The sequence below is a fragment of the Nuphar pumila genome, chromosome 5 (genome assembly GCF_984573655.1).
Source record: "Nuphar pumila chromosome 5, dmNupPumi1.hap1.1, whole genome shotgun sequence".
NCBI classification, from domain to species: domain Eukaryota; kingdom Viridiplantae; phylum Streptophyta; class Magnoliopsida; order Nymphaeales; family Nymphaeaceae; genus Nuphar; species Nuphar pumila.
The window spans coordinates 133,905,817-133,929,874 of NC_143253.1; the positions used below are offsets into that span (position 1 = coordinate 133,905,817).

The 24,058-nt window shown below is 39.6% G+C and overlaps 1 protein-coding gene across 1 annotated transcript in view; it reads left to right on the forward strand.

Moving 5' to 3' along the window:
- The first annotated feature begins 216 nt into the window (after positions 1 to 216).
- LOC149838844 (uncharacterized) overlaps positions 217 to 24,058 on the forward strand; it is a 36,327-nt gene continuing 12,485 nt past the window's right edge. Inside the window, exons 1-6 of the mRNA XM_090006833.1 lie at positions 217 to 466; positions 910 to 977; positions 3,296 to 3,321; positions 18,925 to 19,015; positions 19,339 to 19,434; positions 20,791 to 20,859. Of these exons, the coding sequence (XP_089862959.1) occupies positions 380 to 466; positions 910 to 977; positions 3,296 to 3,321; positions 18,925 to 19,015; positions 19,339 to 19,434; positions 20,791 to 20,859 (437 nt within the window). The 5' untranslated portion in view covers positions 217 to 379. The remainder of the gene's footprint in view (positions 467 to 909; positions 978 to 3,295; positions 3,322 to 18,924; positions 19,016 to 19,338; positions 19,435 to 20,790; positions 20,860 to 24,058) is intronic.

Sequence of the window (24,058 nt, forward strand, 5' to 3'; positions counted from 1 at the left end):
CCCGTTGACGGCCACAGAGAGTCGGGCACACCCGCTACTGCAGGGGGGCAGTTGCGGTCATATTGCATATAACCACTCGTCGGTTATATTCAATCCTCACCGCACATCTCACTTAAGAACTCTGCACTTGTATACACGTATGACGAAAACTACCATCTGACGGACCAGCAAAAGGATAAAAAAGAAGGAGCGCGGCAAAATACCGAAAGCCGTCCGGCGCTTCTTCAAGTCTCTCCGCTCGTTACTGCACTGTGATGATCACCCGTAACGGCGAGTCGGACGCCGGAAATCGCAGCCACGATCCAATTTCCCGGCAATCCCTCTCCGCCAAAGCCGCCGGAGGGAGATCGCTTTCTTCCCCTCGGGTCGCCCGGGAAAGATGCTGCCGACCGTCTTCAGAGGGCGCCAGCCGTCCACGTCGCGTCTCCATTCCGCGCCCTCTCAGTATTTCCGCAGAATCGTCAAGGTCAGTTCGTTCTCTCGTTCTCCATCTCTTGCATCGATTTGTTTCAGATCCGCTTGATTCTTCCGTCGTCGATAACATGATTTACTTGAATTTGTAAGTTTCGTGGAATATTTATATCGCGATTTTGAAATACGCGCGTTTGGGTTCAAAACCTGTTCGATTTAGGTGGGAATTGTGAATACGAACCGATCAAAGTGTACTTGAAGTGAGACAGATGATTTAGTATTTGATCGGGTTCGAATAATTGGGAATTATGAATACGAACTGATCTAAGTGAACTTGAAGCGAGACTGATGAATTGGGATTTTTGGAACACATTCTGATATCATTTCCATAATAAGAAATCGCCCCGGTCGCTTACTTTGCACCTAGAAGTTAAGTTTTTTTTTTGTTTTTGTTTTTTGTTGGTTGTGATTCTTTTTTCCATTCCTTTCTTTTTGCAGTGGCAACAAATGGACATTGAATATTCTTTCTGGCAATTGCTTCATCTCTGCACCTCACCAAAAGTTGTGTATGTATCTTCGCTAAATTCCTTGTGTTCCAATTCATGTTTATTTTTTTCTTCTGCTATACGTGAGACTAGATCCGAAACAGCAGGCTGAATGAATGGAAAGGTTGCATATCACAGCTTCTACTTTCTCGGCTGTGAATGTGCATCCCCACCTTTGACCAAAGAAAACATGCCCTTAATGTAAATATTTTTGTTTCTTAGCCTTCTGTATCTTTCCGTAGAATACAATGAACACTGTGGGAAGAGATGATGTGTTCCTATGAATATTTTGTTATGTTATTGTCAAAACATGTATTTAATACTGGATGTGGTGGGTAATGTCTAAACCAAATAGATATTGTAAAGCCAGATATTATTTTAGTTCATCATAAAAGGAAACCTTGGTTTCTGCCAAATTCAGGGATTCAAGGGCATATCCTTGCATGAGAAAGTTTGGTGTAGTATGAACTAGTGGTGACTGGTCTGGCTTGAAGAAGTTGAAGAACTTTTGAGGTCATGAATTCTAGTGCTGAAGAAGTCTCTGATGTCACTCTGAAGTGCATCATAGATGAATGCATAAGTTTGGCTTTGCACAAATTACTCTGCTATGTCACAAAGATTCGTGGACATGAGGGCATGTGACTCTAGTTCGATTTGCAAGTTTGAAATTTTTTCAGAAAATAGGACATGAAGACACAGAAATTTTTAAAATTTTAATCAATAAAAAGCTATAAAATGCATTTTTATTTAAAAAATATCAAAAAGTATAAAGAGATCATAAAAAAATTATTTGTACGTATCAATGTCAGTGTCTGCATGTCCGGGCATGTCAGCTTGTGTCACCAGTGACACACATGCACACACACACACAAAATGGCGTGTCACTCTAACATAGCTACTCTGACTTGGTTTCCTCCATGGAAGTGGAGCCTTTCTCTTCTTGATTTATGATTTGTTTTTCATATGTTACAACTCTTGTAATATGATAATGTATTTTCATAAGGCCTCTTACAAAATTGTTTTAATTAAGCTTTACCGTCCATGCTTTTATAAATGCATGTTACAAATCATGAATGAGTGGTATATGTAAGAATTGATTTTAACTTTTGACCCTTGTCATGCAATATTCTGGTGAGATTTTTGTCTGTATGTTTTGCTGTATCAATGATATTTGTGGCAAGAAAGTAGGGGGGGTGTATTTGTTTCATGCCCTTTCCTATGAAAGAGGCCCTTTTCACAGGAAATAGGGCCTCTTTCCTACAAAGGGAGAAACAAACATGTCAATGAGAAATATATGGTAGGACCCACATAATAAATGGAAAAAAGCAGCTTTCCTGTGAAAATGGGTTCATACCTCCCCCCCTTGGGGAGGCAATTTCCCTCCAAAGTGGCACTTTCAAAGGAAAGAAGCTTCCTTTGAGTGGGAGTGTAACAGACACCCCCTAAGGGAACTGCTTCCCCCCCATGGGATTCAAAAATGGAAAGGTTAGCACCAGTCATTTGAAAGGAAGAACACCTTATTGTTCTTAGTGTCTGAAATATGAAGGATGTTACAGATCTAAGCTGCAAGTAGGGATGATGAAATTCTCTGCTGCCTGTTGAATCAAATAGTGTTCAATGGACCTTAGATTGGAAAACCATCACTTGTCATGTCCAAGCAAACATATTTTCCTGGCCTCTCCACTCTGGATGGAGTGGTGAAGACTTGATCTGGAACCTTTCATGTTTTGTAACTGTCGTGTTTTTTCTATGGAGATCTTCAACAATGGGGATAGCATTTGAAACTTGCATTGAGGGGTTCACTGTCAGCATTGAGAATTTGAATTTTATTTTATCTTTCTGCTGTGATTTTAGTAGAAAGAAAGTAAAATTTGTTTCTTTTGAATGCTCCTTGTTTTTTTATGCAAGAGGATTTGATTGTCCATGACCATTAAGTGGAGAGTAGGATAATGCTGTCATTAGTCTTTTCTGTTCACTTGGTGCAATTTGAAATCAAACTAGGGTTTTAATGTAAAATTTGGTCCATTTGGTTTGGCTCGAGTCATTTTCTTTGCCATGAATGCTGATAGTAGAGACTTTGATCTCGTACCTAAATGTATAAGTGAATTCACATTAATGCCTAGCATATTACTTATTTCTTTATGATATTTCATGTGCTGGGATTTGAGCAGAAAATGTTTGTGATCGCCACAATCTTATGGAATTTCTCTTCCAGAATTACTACAATGATTGTGATCTTTCATGTGTCTTAAACATCCTGGCTGTTGCATTTGGATTTTCCTGATTTTCGTTTATGCTTCTTACAATCCTTGCATGTATGGGTCAATAACTGGAAACAGCTATCAGCACACCAAATACCATAAACGTAAGTCCACTCACTGCATTGCCAGCTTCTATGTGCTTTTTTTTTCATCAACTTCTATGTATATTTTTGGCCATATCAGAATGCCTTGATGGATTATGTTGACTATCACGGTTGGCATATTTTTATTATTTGTCACATGTTTTGTTGCAGGCTCGCTGCTTCTGCATGTGCTTTTTGATATGGTATCATCATTGATATTGCATAATGAAATCATTTTGTGTTTGCCCTTTATGACTACTAAAGTAAAGTCTCAACTGTAAACAGTGACTATGAGGCTCCCTATGGAACATACTCTCTAAGGGAAAACACAACATTATTGCTATATTACTCTATGTAACAACCTATCCTAGAACTGACACAATATTGAATACAACCAAGCTCGATCTATGCTTCCCAATCGCCTATAAGAAGAAAACAAAAACAGAAAAGGTACTCTCATAGCGATTTTCCTAGAAAATCTCTCTTGAATTTATTGCTAATCTCTATCAATTAAAATGTTAGTTCACTAAGTTCATCTTGTGTCTTGCACTAAATCAAATAAATAAACTCCTTTTAGTTTGTTAGTGAAACAAAGAAACAAGAGGAAAAGATATTAGGGTTAGAGGAAGCTCAACATCAAACGGAGGGAACACAAGTTCACTACTTTACTTGTCGTGAATGAGGTCTTTATACAATTTAAGGGTAAGAAGCAGCATCTTTCAAGTGCATTTGTTTTTACCTCTCTACTAACCCATCTGCCTTTGCCTTTACCTTGTACACCCATGTGCTGCCATTGACATTTTTCTTTAGAGGTGATTTTACTAGCTCTCATGCCTGCATTTTTTCAAGTGCATTCATTTCATCAACCATGGCTATTTTCCACTCCTGCTACCTCTGCGTAGGACTCAGGCTTAACATATTAATGGATTAAGGCTAAGAAAGCACGATGATGGGGAGCAAAAGACTCATAGGACGCAAAATGAGATGAAAGTACAAAGGTCTAAAACTTTTACGTACTTAAGAAGATGCGGAAGAAGACGATGGTAACTCTAAGTTTTGTGGTTGTCCCAGATCAATTGTCGTAGGAATTTGATTAAGATTGACCTCTTCACTTCCCTGATCTTCCACTTGATCAAAAAATGAAATTTCAATCACACCTTCACGTCTCCTTGAATAGGTCTGACCAAACCTATCTTCTCTAGCTAAAACTTGCTCCCCTTGACTCTCCATCCTCTCTCTGCCACCTTTCCTTCTTTAAAGGGAACTAAAAAGAACAAGTCAATCTCATTTTCTAACTTTTTTTTTATACTGATTAAAGTTTAACACATTCTCCGGGAACACAATATGCTTGGATACTCACACTCTTTCCAGCTGGATCATAGCACTTGTATCCTTTTTACCCTCAGCAAAACCAAGAAAGCAACATTTGACAGCTTTAGGAAATAACTTATCCCTGTATCTGTCAGCTATCTAAACAAAACATACACAACCAAACACCTTTAACATATCATAGTTTGAAACTTTTCCATATAGTTTCTGAAAAAGGAATATGCCTTTAAGTACTCCAGAGGGCATACGATTTATCTGATAAATGCTCAGTTGAACTGCATATGCCCAAATCACTTTGGGTACCTCTCTCCCCAATCAGAAGAGATTTTGTTGTTTTCAAGCTATGTCTGTTTTTTCTCTCAGCTACACCATTTTGCTCAGGAATGTAAGGATAGGATTTTTAATAAACCGCATCTCTCTCTTGCAAGATTTTTTCAAACCAATAGCTAATGTATTCACCACCAGAGTCAGTACGCAAAGTTTTGACCTTAGCTGCAAATTGATTCTCATCCATGACACAAAAGCTCTTAAAGATTTCAAAAAATTCACTTTTATTTTTCATAAAATATATCCATGTAAACCTTGTACAATCCTCCTTTTGACACAGCAGGAGAAGGACTACATACATCTGAATGTATCAAATCAAAAGGACTTTCTGATTATCTATCACTAGACTTGAATGGTAAAGCATGACTCTTGGCTAATCTACAACTTATACAATCTTTAACATGATTTGACACAACTAACTTGGATTTTTCAAAACTAGGACACTAAACTTTGCAACCTAGAGCTAAAAATATGCTTGAGTCTCTGGTGCCACAAAACAGACTTATCTAAAACTAAAGCTTCATATCCGGTTTGAACTTCCTTCTGCTCCCTCATATCAATCGAATCCAGATAGTACAAAACTCCTTTTCTATGTCCAATCTCAATCTTCTTCCTTGACAACTGATCCTGCACAACACAACCAATAGAGGAGAAGATGACATTACGGTTAAGTTTGGTAATCTGACCCACAAAACTAAGGTTCATAGCAAGAGATGAAACATGATAAACTTGAGAAAGATTGAATTTACTACCAGGATAAGAATCACAAGTAATAGAGCTTAATTTGGAGACAAACATAGAAGAACCATATGCAGTGCGAAAGATGCCACTGTAGGGACGACAATTGGCTAAGACAGACTCATAAGGTGTCATATGGCATGAAGCCCTAGAGTCTATTAGCCAACTTGAGGATGAACCTGAGATAGTTGAGAAAGCAGTACCAGATAAGGAGACAGGAGTGACAAAGGAAGAATGGCCAATGGCTGACTGAGCACTGCAATTGTTGGATTTGATGCTGAATTTCCTGTTGAACTTGCTCTAATCTTTGAAGTTGCCCACTAATTATCACTTTACCACCAACTGACGAAGAACCACCTGACTGCTCCTCCTTGAGCATGACACCCTCACTCTCAGTAGAGGTTGCATAAGTATCACCATTTTTTTTCTTGAGAATGAGACGATATTTTTTCATATGACCAAAGCCCTTATAATAGTGACACTGAATAGAACTAAGGTTACCTCTTCCACCAAAATCCATTTTCCCTCGTCCTCCAGTCCTACCACAACCTCTTCCACCCATTCTGCCACTCATTCGTCTTGATGCAACCATGACATTATCCTCATAAGAGAATGATTCAAGAGAATTTAGCTTAGTCTCTTCTGCAATTAACTGAGCAATGACTTGGGTCACAGATGGTAAGTGAGAATGATGCAAGATGACACTCCTTGTCCCATCAAATTTTGATCAAAGAACCATGAGAAACTCAATAACTCTATCAGTCTCCCTGTGCTGATCAAGAATCCCCAAACAAGTTTGACATGAAGTGTAAGGCACACATTTCATACACTTCTCATATTTCTTCTGCCCCTCCATTAGTTCAAGAGCATCACAGATTCTTTGCATATCAGAGTAGAATTCTTCAATTGACTTGTTTCCCTGTCACATACTTATCAACTCTTGAGTGAGTTGATAATGTCTTGCCCAGTTTTCCTGTTTATAGACTTGCTTGAGAAATGTCGAAGCTTCTTTTGCCTCATATAATTTGAAATGTTCATAGCAATTTTTGGTTCCACGTACAACGTGCAAGTCGAGGTGAGTCTGGTCCCAACAGATTGAAGCCTTCTCCTCCACATGCACATCTTTAATCAACAATATCTTGTCTTCAATATGGCTGTGATACCATGTTAGTGAAACAAAGAAACAAGAGGAAAATATGTTAGGGTTAGAGGAAGCTCAACATCAAAAGTTGGGAACACAAGTTCACTACTTGTTGTGAATGAGGACTTTATACAACTTAAGGATCGACTCCCTTGAGATATTAAAAAGAAAAAGAATGAAAAGACTAGTATACCCTTCCTTTATAGGGTATTTTCATAGTATCCTAATAAGTTACTTTACACATCTTTATGATACACTATATTATTATAGACTCTCCTGCCCTCTTTTTCTGTTGACGTCGGCAGGAGGGTGCTGCCCCTTCTGTCCTCTCTTTGTTTCCTTGTAGACCATGGCAGAGGAGGGACCCCTCCTGCCGTCTCCTCTCATGTCTCCCTGTTTTGAACAGAGTCAGAGGAGGGGTGCCACCCTCCTCCCTCCTCTCTCGTCTCCCAGTTAATCCACTGCACCCTCTCGTCTCCCTGTTAACCGACGGTAGGAGGGCACTGACCCTCTTGTCCCCTCTCCCTCTCTATTTGCGCAGGCAGGAGGGGCAACCCTCCTGCCCCCTCTCTTTTCCCTGAGTCCCTTTAGCTGCAGCAGGATGCTGCAACTGAGGTAGGATAAGATACCGAGCTGGGCTCGGTTTGAATTGAGCCTAGCCTGGTTCTCTGCACTGAGGGACCGAGCCTAGGCTCGGTCCTTTCCAGGTTAAGCTTGACTGCCGAGTCCACCCCCTCCCCTTTTGTTTTCCCATATGACCGGAACCGAGCCTGGCTCGGCTGTGGACTGTCCCGCCATGGGCTGGCCTAGCCATGTTGGGTAGACTCTACTGAGTTGAGCTCGGTCTCCGCCTTCTGCTGGTCAGACGTAGCCGAGCTTTGCCCGGCTAGCACCGAGCCCAGCTCGGTTTACTCTTGGCATGAACCTAGCTCAGCCCGGTCGGCTCGAACTAAGTTCGAGTTCGACCCGTGCAACACAAAACGTTGCTTATTTTATTTATTTTAAGTGATTGCAGCATTCTCTTTCGTAGCGTAATAAATATCTTTTAGTGCGCCCCATCTGTAATAACCGTAATTTTCCGCTAATTACTTTTGTTTATAAAATACAATAATGCGAAATATGCAAAATGGGCCTAGGATCCGTATTTCGGATCCAGGATCCATAAAAAGGGGAATATACATATAATATTATGTAAACCTATTAAAAAAGGAAAAATAAATAAATAATATTATATATATAATAATAATAATAAGAAGAAGAAGAAATACATATATATAACTCAAGGATCCACTGTTGGATCCATTCGGATCCAACCTATGGATCCACATCGTATGGGTGAGTCTCGAATCCAACTCACGGTTGGATCCTGAGTCTCGGACCCGGACCGTGCCTCGCATAATAAGGTAAGCAGTATAAAAAACAAACAAACAAACAAACTAAAGAAGCAGATAAAGGCAACCCGATATGGGTTGCCCGATAAAGAGAGAGGGTTAGGGTTCAGAGTGAATCCTAACCTCGTAAGAAGAAAATCGTAATGGGGAGGGGGCCAAAGCGCAGCTGCCGGGAGGTAGGTCGTCTCCTCCCTTTTCGGGCTTTCCCCTTCAAAAGGGGGATCGCGAGTTGGTTTCTTCTTCTCTCGCCTGTGCCTTCTCTCTCGTTTCCCTTTTCCTCCCCCTGATTTCGTCTCCCTCTGTGCAAGCCATCGGCAATGCCTTGCAGCCCTGACGCCAGACGTCGTCGCCTGCCGGCCCTTGCAGGTAGGCAGTGACCCTCCACCTCTGTCTCCCATCAGTGACCCTCCCTTGCCACCGCCTAGCTTCCCGGTAACCGCCGATCATCGGCGACCTCGGAGCGACGACGACACCACCCTCAAACCCTCCTGTTAGCAGCCGGCGACTTTCGGGCATTCATGATCACCCCTTCACGGCAAAGGATTGATGGCCGTTAAAATCCATTTCTTGCAACAGTTTCAGCCCCAAACACGGATTCAGAGGTACGGCGATAGTTTGGTAGGGTTTAATGTTGGAAATGTGAGCTGTGTTTCCAATATATTCTGAAAGGAGATGAAGGAATCATAGTCATCCGTGCGTTTGGGCTTTTCCTCTTGCATGTTAATGGATGCCTTAATGTGTTGGATTCTCTGTTTTCATCGATACCCATCTGAGTGAGCTTTTGCACGATCTATGTTTCCAGTTCTGATGTCTAACTGAATGAGCATCTGTATATTAACTGGCGTATGTATTATGTTTTTCTGGTGAAATCCATCTAGATAAATCTCTGCATGTTTAATAGTCATCTGATGTTGCTTTGAAATCTCTGTAGTCTTAATAAATATTGGAATAGGCTCAGTGCTTGCTATATACTGAAGTCTGGAAATTTCATGGATTAATTTCTGAAAGTACATATTCATTCATTTGGTGTTATGTTCTGAGGTTAATGAACTATGTGGGAAACAACTAAGATGAATCGCAGACATGCTGAATGGTACACTCTTGTGATCAGATATCAATTATAAAGCAAATTTTAATTGTTAGTATGTAAATAGGTTTTTGATCCTCGTATGCAGAGGTTGTTGAGAATACCTATTGTACAGGCTCAACATTGGGAGTTTCTTCTCTTGTCTACTGAGATGGTTAATTGAACAGGAAAATAGATAGATAATCTGAGTGGTGTGTTTTAGTTATTAACATGTAAAGTCGTGGTGTAAATTTTTAATTCCTACCAATGAATATAAAACATATGTTCTGAAACTTTGATATCCAGACCCTTGCAGGAGCTGATTGACAACCCTATTGGAAATCACATATGTTCTGAATTCTTTTAAATCCTCAGATTATTACATGCTCATGGTGTGGGAATAGTACCTATCTAGTGTGGCTTATTAGAGCAGGTATAAAATATATAGTTGATTAATGAAATCCTAATCAGTATGGCAACATGTAAGTCTATTTGTGCATTGATTCTAGAATTTTAAACACCCTTGATGACTGGAAGTAATCTACGATACGACTCTGGATTAGTTATACATAGTGGGAATTACATTTGAGCTGTAGCATAACTCTGCATTTGCCTGGGTTGGGTCTGTTCTTTAGAACATCACATAACAGAATACATGACATGCATGTTAGACCTTAATTCCTGAATCTGAACGTATGACGTATGTGCTGCCAATTACTTTGGTAAACCTTATATACTTACAACTGATTGTAAGCAATAAGCGCTATGAGTTTCTGTTTAGTATTGTACTTGGGATGACAAACAATTTTCAGCATATGAATACAACAGGTTATGGCTGTAGTCGTGGTTGCAGTCAGTAGTTAATTATTCATTAGAATTTGACCACTCTACCTGTTCCTTTGTTTTACAATTAAAGACACCCTATGGTGTATACATTGAATTTATGTATTTTGGCACGTACCTCATGGCGTGCGTGTTCACATATTTTTAATTGGAACTGGTTCATGAATAAAAGTATGCATTTGACTTGAGTATGCATACGAATTGAACAAAGGTATGCTTATGAATATTTATCGTGACATACACATGATACATGTTTGCATTTCTGAATGTGTGTATAAATTTCCAGAATGTGTGGTGTGCATGCATGTTGGTTCTCTAGACATGTCGAGATTTGGAATTTATTTATATGCTTTGACTTGATGTGACGTGCTTAAGCATTATAGTATATGAAGTTTGTTTCAAATGCATGTGCATACATGAATTGATGGGTGTTTCACAGGTACATAAGTGCATGAGTTGTTCACTTGTCCCAATTGAGATGATTCATGAGTGAATGCATGTATGTGGAATGATTTCGTAAAGGCACATGCACATGAATGGTGAACACATGCATATGAATGTGATATATCATGCACATGGTTAAATTGACATATCTAAATATGCATTGAGAAGCATGTTGACTTCATTGCATACATTGCAAGTTGTTATGGTTTTTGCGTATAATGCATCGATTGTCTAAATGAACCATCATAGGCCTGGAGAGCCTTGAGCTTTGGTTGCTCCTTCTTAAATTGTTTAAATGCATCGCAAAAATCACATTTATATTATGGTTTGAATTGCGTTGTTCTATTGTTGCCATGGGTGATAGACCATGAAGAGCTGCACATGTTGATTTGCGAGCTTAAGGTTGCATGTTGATTTGCAAACTTATTTTGCATGTTGATTTACAAATGTAAAAGAGATGGATTGTTTTCTGTTGTCATGGGCTTTGGTCCCGTGAAGAGCTTGGCATACTGATTTGCAAGCTTATGTTACTAATTTTGCATGTTGATTTGCAAATATAAAAGAGATGCATTGTATTCTGTTGCCGCAGGCTGTGATCCCGTGAAGAGCTTGGCATGCTGATTTGCAAGCTTATATTATTAACTTGCATGTTGATTTGCAAATGTAAAAGAGATGAATTATTAAGATAAAAGAAAGTAAAGAACAATGTAATTTATGTTCTCCTTGATGTTCCTTCTTTATTGTGAGAATCTCGGAGGTTGCGGTTTTGGGGAAACCGTGAGGATACAAAAACTCTGTGTGCATTGTTGTTGCCCCTGAATCCGATATTGAGGTTCTTCTCCTAGCCACGGTTTTAGGGAGAGTCTGTCACTTTTCCTGGGGATGGTGTGTTTGACACAGATGTTGTTTTGGTATACCAAGAAAAGTGGCACCAGTGGATGTTGATTTCCATGGTGTCCTCGACATTGGATGCTAATTTCAAATGTTCCGATGGATGGTGTTGATTCCTGATATCGGTCGAGGGCTAAGTTTGGAACCCAGTAATAAAATACAAATTATGTGTTAAGCTATCCTGGGAACCTAACTTGACCTCGGGGAATTTACCCGTTTGGTGTATCCAAGGGCAACGATAATTAAAAAGAGGAAATTAAATTGTATGCATTTAATAGGGCATGCATATGGAAAAGGAAAACCTTAAGGACAGATAATAAGGTGTTCATGCATTGCACATAAATCATGCATATTTCTGCTATGCATTAGGACATTCATCTTTTATCTATTCCTTTAATTGTTATATGTTGATGAATGCATGATGTTCCCTAATGTATGTTAAATGCCCTTATTGCTTAAATTGCATTCCATGTTGCTTAGTTAATATTCACTCATGCTTAATAGATGTTCTCTATTGTATGAATGGTTATTTGAATTATGAATGTGATATTTATGTTCCTCAAAATTATTGCGTGGATCTTATTCATGTTTTTTTTCTTATTTGATTCATTAGAGGAACCTGTACGCAGAATTCTTCGGATTTCTAACCCTCTACTTTTATGGTTTTTCGCAGCCGCATGTGTTCAGTAAAGTCGACTAGCTTTTGAGGAGACACGAGGGTCACATTTGCTTCAGACCGCTTCACTTACGGACAAAGTGGCTCTACTTTTTGTTTCTTTCAGTCTCTTTTGCTTTTGTCTAGTTGTTTACTTCACTCTGGTTTGAATATGAGACTACTTTTGAGACTGACATTAATTCATCAATAAAATGGTTTGGTTTGGTTTGGTTGTGGATGGTAAATGTAAGTTCGTTTGTGGTGTATGGTTATTGATGCAGTGAGAAATGCCGAAAGTATTCACGAAAAGGTTGCCGACGTGATTGTTTCTTAATCAGCGAATGAACCGACGTTGTCACGCTATGGGTTGACGTTGGAAAGGTCCTTTCAACGCACGATTGTGCAATACTCGATATCCAATGGCACGTAGAAGAGGAAAGGCTCAGATCAATGGATCCGAGCAATAACGTATTAACAGGCTGATGACGTGCAAACTGATAATGATAATAGTAAAGAAACAATAGCTAATAGGAAATAAACAGAATGTCTGGAATAAACAAAATGCCAATAGCATGTTGTAGGCTGAGACAAACAATGGGGAGAAGGGCTGCAAAACAACTGACGTGAAACAACAAAGAAACAAAAGAAACAATAATAAAGAAAGGAAGTAATGACAAAAGAAATAATGGACTGACAGGGCTCATAGGGAATACAACTATTAACTAACAGAAAATAAAGAATGGCAGTAATCGACGTCAGACTGTAAAGGAGAACAATAATAAAAAAAAGGAAAAGAAAACTGCTGAAGAAATGAAGAAAGCAAAACTGCAGCTGTGCTTTTCTGAAAAAAGTTCCCCCCTCACGAAACCCTAGGCAGCTTATTTAAAGGACTTCAATTTGGATCTGGGTCTCGGGTCCGGACCCAGACCCGAAACATCGTCGGCGTGTTGTTGGGTCTGTGATGCCTGGGCCTGCTCTGCATCATTCTCCCCGGGTTGGGAAGAAGTCGGCTCCGACGACTTATTGTCACCACACTGTTCACAATTCCATCTAAAAGTTTGCCCAAGTTTTGGGCATGAACATTTAAAAAGTACATTCCGCCTAAGATAATGTAGCACTCAATGATATTCATTGCAACTTGTAAGTGATCGAAACTCCTTCCCATAATCGCCACAAGGTATCTAAAGAGATCTAGTAGCTGCAGTGCCATTGAAGATGCTTGAATCACTGTGGCTCCCCATAGTTGCATACACATTGGTTTCCTTAAGCCGCCTTTGGTCTCTGAAACCCATTTGCCAAAAATCCATGCAACTTTTCGATGTATAATTCGCTGATTAGGATGGTTATTTGAGAGTTCAAGAGACATAACCCCTTCATACCAAGTCTTGAAGCTGTGACATTTTGACAATTCGTGATACGTATGTCTAGCAGAACCATAGGCAGCTTCCTTGAGAAACAAGGCGGTCAGTATTTCAGGTTCTATTGTTGAGAATCTAATCATTGCTACATGAAGAGTGGAAACCACAAAAGGGCCCAGAAGATTACTATGATTTTCAAATAACGTAATGAACAGAGCTTCAACGCAAGGCTTGGGCTTTTCAGTTTTCTGCAACAGATCCTGCTCTTGATGGAAGCTTTCAGGATCTCGATTCGACTCCTCTAAGTCATTTGTTTCAGGTCCGATAATGGCCTTGCTTGATAGCTTTATTGGCTTCTTGAGGAATTGATAGCTTTATTGGCTTCTTGAGGAAAACCTCAAAGGTAAGAGACTGCATGATTGATGATTTCAAGATCACCATTTTTCTGCTTGATATATTATCATGGAAGACCTGTCGCTTCTTGCACCATCCCAAGTAGAGGAGGACTGAGAGTAATGTTGCAGCCAATTCAGCAATAGTTGCAAAACGTTGTTTTTGTTCACTGATTGGTTGAAACAGTTGTTGATGGTCCCGCTCCCGAGGACCCAAAGGATGGTTCTCTGTCCCGGGCTCGGGTCCTGTTTCCACGAACTCGGGTCTGGACCCTCTTGGGTCTGGTCCCGTCCCCAAGGGTTCCCCTGCTCCCTCATGATCACTTCCAGTGGAGCATGTGCAGATGAAAGGTTGTTGATAATTTGAAACAGCAACAACCTTGCGCATCCTAACAATGTTTGTAGTTTTGTCACTGCCACCAAAGCAATCTGAAACAAAGAGGGCAAGCACTGATGCCCTTATGAAGTTATCAGCCTCACGTATTCTGTCTGTTGACTGCTTTAGCTGAGAAAGCAGTACTTGTGCTGACAATGCAATTGCGTGCAACTCCTCATCCCTATGTGATACAGTGGATCCTTGATTCGGCTGGAGCGGAGGACTCAGGTCAGAATATGGAGGGAGAATCGAAGGTGTGGTGGTGAATCGGGGCAAGCTGAGGGTGCATCGGCTGACCCGTTTCCGCAACGATAGGGTTCCCATGGGTTGCTGTCTTCTTGCTTCCATACGCAGGATCCTCGAAAAATTTTGCCTTCCCGGGTTGTGCCGCTGCGCCTCGATCGGCAGCCAGGCCCAGCGTGATGTTGGGACCCTGCTGGCACGACCCACCATATGGGACCGTCCCAGAAGCTCGCGGCCACGGGCCTGGACCTTCGGCAGGACCCAACATGAAGCTGGGGTCCTGCAGAGCAGGTCCGACCGGTGGTGCAGCCGTAAGGGCTTGCTGCAGAGAAAGGGAAACACCCAGAGGAGGAGGCGTACCTGCGTGGTTCCTCTGGTTCGCCTGGAGGGGAGGACGCAACTCGAAATAGGGAGGGAGAGCCGACGTTGGAACTTCGTCTTTGACAGGCTGAACATGAATCGGCTGGCGACCCTGATCCGCCCCCTGTTTTTGGGTTGACGTTGCACGCCCCTCTCCCTGTGTTTCGAGGGCGACTAGTCGGGCCTCCATCCCATCTAGTCGTTTTGAGATGCCCACGATTTCTCTGTTCATCCTCGACATAGTTTCCTCCATTCTGGTCATCCTTCTCAACATACGCAGCATTGGACTCTCGCTGCCAGCATCCTCCTGCTCGTTTCCATTCGCCGGATCGCTCCTCGCCTCCTGGACCATATCGCAGACGACGGAGGAGAACCCGGGCTCTGATACCATTTGATGCAGTGAGAAATGCCGAAAGTATTCACGAAAAGGTTGCCGACGTGATTGTTTCTTAATCAGCGAATGAACCGACGTTGTCACGCTATGGGTTGACGTTGGAAAGGTCCTTTCAACGCACGATTGTGCAATACTCGATATCCAATGGCACGTAGAAGAGGAAAGGCTCAGATCAATGGATCCGAGCAATAACGTATTAACAGGCTGATGACGTGCAAACTGATAATGATAATAGTAAAGAAACAATAGCTAATAGGAAATAAACAGAATGTCTGGAATAAACAAAATGCCAATAGCATGTTGTAGGCTGAGACAAACAATGGGGAGAAGGGCTGCAAAACAACTGACGTGAAACAACAAAGAAACAAAAGAAACAATAATAAAGAAAGGAAGTAATGACAAAAGAAATAATGGACTGACAGGGCTCATAGGGAATACAACTATTAACTAACAGAAAATAAAGAATGGCAGTAATCGACGTCAGACTGTAAAGGAGAACAATAATAAAAAAAAGGAAAAGAAAACTGCTGAAGAAATGAAGAAAGCAAAACTGCGGCTGTGCTTTTCTGAAAAAAGTTCCCCCCTCACGAAACCCTAGGCAGCTTATTTAAAGGACTTCAATTTGGATCTGGGTCTCGGGTCCGGACCCAGACCCAAAACATCGTCGGCGTGTTGTTGGGTCTGTGATGCCTGGGCCTTCTCTACATCAGTTATTCAGCTGAAATTGGAACTGTAAGGACCCTGGGTCTTTGGGAAGTTTTTCGCACTTGTAAAAAAAAAATCCGCATTTTCAAGAGGTGTGAGTTGGGGTTGTTACACCATTAGCGTAATGGATGTGACACGCGTACCAAGACAATGTAATGGACGTGACACGCATACCAAGGCACGAGCCCTTGATAACCTACGCTCGAAATCGTCAATGAATCCGACCGTCTCCGAGGTAGGAAAAGTTGTATATAAGGACAAATGACATAATACTTCTAACTTATACGTATAGCATATATATCAAAGACGCAATTTTGCATATTCTTGTTCATTTGAATTCATGTCATTTACTTTGTCGTTGTTACGTGCATAGACTACTGCTTACGTAATTTACTTAGCCGATGTACGGTTTCGTGCATCGCTTATGCAGTTTATTTAGCTCGATGTGTGATTTCGCACATCGAGTCTGACTTTATGTCATTTACTTTATCGTCGCATTATTACGTGTACAGGCTACTGCTTACATAATTTATTTGGCCGATGTACGGTTTCATACATCATGCATTGCTTTCCTGTTTATTTAGCCGATGTACGATTGCATACATCGTGCATCGCTTACACAGTTTATTTAGCATGATGCGTGGTTTCGCATATCGAGTCTTGCTTTATCTCATTTACATTGTTGTCGCGCTGTAACGTGCACAAACTTATGTTTTGATATATATGTATTATATATACATATATATAACTTTGTAAGGTACGCAGTTTTGCGTACTCCTGCCTACCTTGCATCACGCTTGCTTTTAAAGACGTAGATTTGCCCATGCTCGCCAAGTATTTAAAGAAAAAGGGATTTTATGCAAGATTCTAATATTTGAAATATTCATTGTTTCGAAAAGCAAAAACGAATATATGGCGGTTGCTTATTCGCAACCAAGTCTTTCCCTTCCCTACGTAGCCCTAAGAAGTACGTATGGTCCTTTGTTGTGATATCCGAAAATGACTATGATATCTCATGCCAAGAGCACGAGACATTGAGGTTTTCTAAATAAAGTTAGGGTTTCTTTCTAAGAAACCGATACCCCTCTCATCGTAGCAGTGCTATCAAACATGCAAGACATGTTAGTATTACGATGATTGGATGAGAGGTTTATGGTAACCTCGTAATGTGCAAATGCATAATGATGAAAAGGAAATCACATAAATGGTGATGATCGTCTTCACAGGCAAGATGCTCGAGTTGGTTTGAAAGACCAGAGTATGTTGAATTAAATTAAAATGGTTACATCGTTTCTTTCGCAACACAATAAAGTTGGGGTTTCTTTTTAAGAAACTGATACCTCTCTCATCGTAGCGGTGCTATCAGACATGCATGGCATGTTAATACTACAATGATTGGATGATAGGTTTATGGTAACCTCAACGTGCAAATGCACAATGATGAAAAGAAAATCACATAAAAGGTGATGATCGCCTTTACAGCCAAGATGCTTAAGCTGGTTTAAAAGACCAGAGCATATAGAATGGGTCGTCAGTTAAAATAAAACCTAATATACTCATTCGTTTCTTTAGTTTCGTCAAGGAAGAAGATAGGATGGTACAAAAACTGCAATCGATAGATTGTTAACAACTACACTACTCAAGTAAATGACTCAGTGTTCTCACTCATCGAAGTTAGGAGACTGAGCTACCAAAAATTATCTTAGGTGGTAAGTCTCAATGACTTCGGTAGAAGTATGGATGTGTCCCCTTTAACGAGTTGCCTCTGGGGAATTCTCTCTCGGTCATTGGCCGTCCCCTTAGGAGCATACTTAGTTAGTTGTTCGGGGTATCAAAATACATAGCATAACAAACTTCCGGGTAGTTTCAGTTGTTTCTACGTTTCTCCTATGCGTACCCTTAGGACAGTTAATATCGAAACAAAGTTATCATGTTCATTTTGCTTATTCTGAACTGCACATCACGAAAGTAACAACGTATATGTTAGTCTTGTTCTGAATTGTTATATTTATGCACTTACTAGATTTTAATCAATCTGACCCGTTTCATGGGTACAGGTGATGATTAGGTTGGAACAACAAGTGATGACATGATGATAGCAAGATGCGACTCTTTCCCTAACGTTTTGCTCTTAAGAACATTTTTGTAATTTGGTATAAAAGTTTATTTGAAATTTTACTTTTCGTATAAACTCTAAAACCTCGTTTTGAATCTATTTGGTTTCAATGAATGTACAGAGTTACAAATCCCTTGTGTAAAGGAAGGTTCGCCTGTAAATTTGTAATGCACCCAAGGTTCGTTGACTTGTCATTTCAAACATTATTTTTTGCTGAACTTCTATTTTAAACTCTAAAAAAAGAATGATTATAAAGCTTTCAGAATTTTCGTAAAAAAAGTTACAGGTTCGGGATTTTGAGGGCGTTACATGCCTGGTTTTCTTTTTTGAATGAAAATAGGTGATCTTTTGATTCGAAAGAAGTAGACTTCCCTTTTTTTCTATTAATTTAAAGAGTGAAACATGATGTAAGTGGATTTTTGTTCCTTTTATTATTTATAATTTAATTAAAAAAGGAAAAAGTACTTTCCTCATCAAATTTTCTTCAGAAAAATCCAAGTCTTTTTTCTTTTCTTATTGGAGAAAGGGGTGAAATTCCTCACTGTCAAAAATTAAAATTCCTGGTCGGTTCAAGGAGTTCTCCCTTTGACCAAGAGAAATTGTTATTTGCATTTGTTTTTTCTCAAATATATACAGGTTTTATAGTTGGGATTAGTTGAATTTTTTCTCTCTCCAAAATAAACTACAATAATTAGCATGCCATGCTGGCCTAAATATTTTTCTCATTGATGACTGATTTTGAGCAATTATCAGTATCATCAAATCAATCTTTGGTGTATTTGTTAGCAGTTGACAGTAAATGCTTGTTTACTTTCAAGTTTCAAGTCTGGGTTTGGATGTCCTCTTATGTTTCAGAGACGAAGAATCAATGGGCACGTGATGATCCAGCATTTGTTGTAATCTGCAGTCTCCTCTTGGTAGTTGCAACCTCAGCATACTGTGCTGCGTAAGTAATGCTTTTTGTTGTACTTTCTTGTCCGGGTTTGCATTGGGGAACTTCTTTTCTTCTGTAATTCATTCTGCTGGTTTCTCTGTAAAACTGTATTTTGTTTTAGAACATCTCATTCATATTGTGGTCTCATTTAAGTTCTATATTTCCATCTCAATTGTACTTTTTTGCTTTTATTCATGCTCACACTTCAGTCAAAAAAGTCAAGCTCAATCTGAATTGAACCATACACAGGCAGAGAGTTTTTCTTTTTTTAAATTTATTATTAGCCTTTTTTTTTACTGCAATGCTTCTTTTTAATTTTTCCTTGTTGATTTCAGGTACGCTAATACTGTATCACATGGTGTTTTCACAATTATCTCAGTGCTGATGTTCCATTTCTTATTAACTGGAGTGGCTTTGACTACGATTTGTTGGTAAGAATTTACAAGAGCAGTCATGGTTATGGTGCAAATTTTGCTATTTGTTTGTAATGTCTAAAAGAAAATGTCATTCACAGTTGGGAGGTTTGTTGTTGGTAAGGATATACGAGAATCTTTATGATGGTTCCGTCTTCACAGCTGTGTTATATTGATCCAACAAATTGCAATGGCTGTGTAATTAATAAATGACTTCGGGGCATATTGAGATAAGACTGATCATCTGATAGCCAACTATTCTGTTGTGGTAGATGCTTGGTTGTATTGGCAGATACTTGCAGGATAGTGTGAGATCACCGATTTGACTAGGCTAAATGGTTGGAGGCAGCTGATGCCTGGGAGAGATAGCACATGGTGGTGACAGATGATCAGAACTGAAGTTCGGGGGATTCAGAAAAGCCTGAACCATTTCAACGTTCCTTTACAAAGGGATCAGACTTTTCATGCAAGTGTGCAAACCAGAAATGGTGGCTACAGCATAGCTGGGTGGTGCTGGTAAAGTCAGATAATCTGCTACGGCACTGAATTGGACAAGCAACTAGAGATTCATGCTTGAGTTAGAGCAACACTAGAGCTTTTGGTACTGGAATAGCGAAGGGACTCTTGCAAGGCAGACTCTGAATGAAGCAAAGACAGTAACTTGGTGCAGGAAATAAGCAGCAAGATGGCAATTGTGTTATTGAACTCTTAAAATAATTTTCTAGGATGTGAATTCAGTTTTCCTCTTTTTCCATGTATAACTGAGTGAAGTAAAAATTGAAACAGTCAATTTTCAAAATTTAATGATGGTATATAGGAAAATTGAGTATAAGGATGGAAAGTTTATTGTAATTGAGCATGCAGCGGACTGAATGATCAAATATAACATTGCATTGTCTAAGTGCAAAAATATGGCCCACCTCAATGTTTGCTATGATAGGTCAATTCCTGAGCGAGTAACAAACCATTACAGAAACAATACATGATTTCAGCATTGCTGCTAGTAAGAATTCGATAGGAAACCATTAAATAGGAAATTACATAAAACTAACACAGGCATGGCTACACTATTTTCTCAGACAAGTTGTGGCATTATTTTCATGTGCATGTGGAATCACCTAATGTGGTATAAGATTTCAGTGATTTAACTGTAGTTTGCTTTTCTAGTTTATAAAGTAGAATAAATTGTCTCCTGATCTCAGCCAACTTAATAATGTTGGACTGCTAGAATTTCTGCTGTGTATTGAACTTTGTCAGCCAATATAATGTCTTGGACACAAAGATCAGCTTCAAGCTTGTCACTGATATCTGTATTGCACTTCCAATTTGATAGGATAAACAGAAAATGCCTGCTTATTTTCATTGATTTTGCAGGTTTTTGGCAAATACTTATCTTCGGGAAGAGACTCTAAACAGCCATGTTGTAGAACAAAGGGTTGAATGGTAAGAACATCTTGCTCTCGTTCTGGGTAGTCGCTTTCTTTAGCGCATGAGTTATAGAAGGTTGTCTGGTACGATCTTGCAATTTATTAAACCATAGTTTTCAACTTCTCATGTGTGCCCTGCCAATTGTAATAATGTCTGCCTTGTGTCAATAACTCATTATTTCAATTTGGCTGGCTTTAACAAGATCAAGATAAATCTTTTACATATATATCATATGTTATATTGAAGTTATAGAGCTATCAGTTATTTGCTTATCCAATTATATGTAACAAGTTTACTTTCTAGATGGCTTTGCTCAGATAGAATTGCAATCTTCAAGTATTTAAAAAAATAATTCTTTGAAAATCTGTAACATATTTAAGAATACCGTGATTTTAGTTGTATGTTAAATATTCATTGCTTGAGTTATTCCTTTATAATGAGATAACCCATGACTAGAATTGTGCTGGTGTGCTGCACCAAACTAAGGAGAGAGAGAGAGAGAGAGAGAGAGAGAGAGAGAGAGAGAGAGAGAGAGAGAGAGAGAGAGAGATGAAAATAGGTAAGACACCCGAAGGTCACTTTCCAGCTCTTTTCCAGAAAGACACCCTTGTACATTGCTCGAGACCACCCCATCCAAATCCTAATATTACCCCACCCAATTCTCCTGGCATCGGTCTCGCTCCTTAACAGTATTTATTAATTTACATAAAAACCAACTCGGTAATGGATCACCCAAGATCTATACATGTTGAAAGTAGTAATAAAAATCTATCAAGCTATATGAAAAGAGATGTGCTTATTAATGGAACAATTGTTAAAATACATGTAATTCATATATACATATATATATTTATATATATATAATACCCGATAGGGGTATTTTTGTCATTTCACAAGTACCCGATAGGGGTACTTGTTTTTCTTATTTTATTTTCCTCTTTATCTTTTGTAAATCATTTTTTTATTTTTTGTTTTTTGCTCACACAAAAGGGGCCCCACCATGTAGTCGATGGGGCCCCCAACAGTCACATTTGTGACCGTTGGGGGCTCCCAACGACTACATGGGGAGCCCCCTAGGTGGCTCTCCTTTTGAGGCCTCTTGGCCCTCCCCCTCTCCTTCTCTTGTGTATAAATAGGGGTGAACCCCTCTTGTATTTCTCACTCTTGAGAGCTCTCTCTCTTTCAATAAGAGACATTTATATTTTTATGTTGTGTTGTCTCTTGTGGGTTTGGGTATTAGCCCTTGTTGTTTGTTCATTCGTGGATGTTGTAAGTGCTTAGTGCACTCTTTGCTTTTCCGCATATTTTATTACATGGTATCAGAGCCTTGTGTATGCTCTTCTTCTTAATATAGCTAGTTGTGTAGCCATATTTTTTTCTTGTTATATCTCTCTTCTTTTTATCCTCTTGTAAGTGATTATCATGGAAGGAGAACAAAAGATTGATCTCTCCTTCAAGCTCAATGGATCCAACTACATGATGTGGGCCGCCGCCATGGAAAACAACCTCAAGGGGAAAAAGCTTTGGGGATACGTTATGGGCACTATTCCGGAACCGCAACTTCAACTAACTAAGATGGAAGGTGATCAAGAGAAAGCTCTTGCAGGAGATGCCCGCATGAAGGCCATTGAAGATCACCGATCTAAAATAGAAGATTGGGAAAGTAAGCATGCCAAGATTCTTGCTTGGTTCATGAACAATGTGGAGCTCAAGATTTGCGCCAACATTGCCAAATTTCGGATGGCAAATGAAGCATGGTTCTTCATGAAAGGTATGTTTACCCAAAAAGACCTTGCTCGTCAATTCTTTCTTCAATAAAAAATCCGGACTATCAAGCAAGGAGAAATGAGTGTTAGGGATTACTTTAGCACTCTTGGCCCTCTATGGGATGAGCTATCTTTACTAGAACCAAAATGGGTTTCTAGTATAGATGTGGAATTAAGGAGAGAACAAATGAAAAAAGAACACTTTTTCCAATTTTTACATGGGCTTAGGCCCGAATATGAGCAAGTTAGATCCTCCCTCTTACATAGATCAAAACCTCTTCCCTTGAAAGATGCCATAGCCGAAATATGCCAAGAAGAAACTCGTCTTGGCATGATTAAAGGAGGAGATGATGTCTTGGCCGTATCAAAACCCGGCAACCACATGAAAACTTACAAACCTCCACATTTTGGAAGACAAAATAACTATAATGGCAATTATAGAAAAGCCATTTGCCACCATTGTCAAGAACCGGGTCATATAAGACCTAATTGCCCTAAGTTGAATGAAGCACCAAAAAATAAGGTTGCTTCCGTTGAAGAAGCTACTCAAAAGAAAGAGGAAGCAATCAAAGGAAAGGACTCTTTTTCTCTTGCTCAACTATCGGAAGCACTACAAACTCTACTCAAGATTCCATCAACTTCGGGTGCCGCCGTAGCTTCTTCCTCTCCTTCAGGTATGTTGTCTTGGATCCTTGACTCTGGAGCTTCTTTTCATATGACTCCTCTTGAAAATGAGCTTTCCGATTTATGTAATAATTATAAAAACTCCTATGTTTCAACTGCCGATGGTACATCTTTACAAGTAAAAAGTTTTGGAACCTTAAACTTTTCAAAAGATTTCTTTGTGCCAAACGTGAGAGTTGTACCTCAACTTAATTTAAATCTCCTCTCTGTTGCTCAAATATGTGATCATGGATGTAAAATCTCCTTCTCAACTAAGGATTGCTCTATACAGGATCTCCGGTCCGGGAAGTTGATTGGGCAAGGCCATAGGAGGGGAGATCTCTATTACATGAGCAACTTGAAACTCCCCACTAACTCTTTTTGTAACCATGTCCAAGATAAAAATATTGATATTTGGCATCAAAGACTTGGACATCCAAGTTTCTCAAAAATGTACTCCTTTCCATTTGGAAAGAAATTTTGTAATGAGAAACATTTTGTTTGCAAGAATTGTATTTTTGGCAAAATGAAGTCTACTCCTTTTCCAAACCGAACTTTTGTGTCCAAAAGACCTTTTGAGTTAGTCCATTCGGATGTTTGGGGTCCTTCTCCCGTCATGTCTAAAGGAGGGTACTCCTATTACGTCACTTTCATCGATGACTACACTAGGTATGTATGGATCTACTTTCTCAATTTAAAATCCGAAGTCTTTGACTTTTTCAAAAAATTTCATATGATAGTTAAAAATCAGTTTTCAAGTAATATCTCTACTCTTAGATCCGATT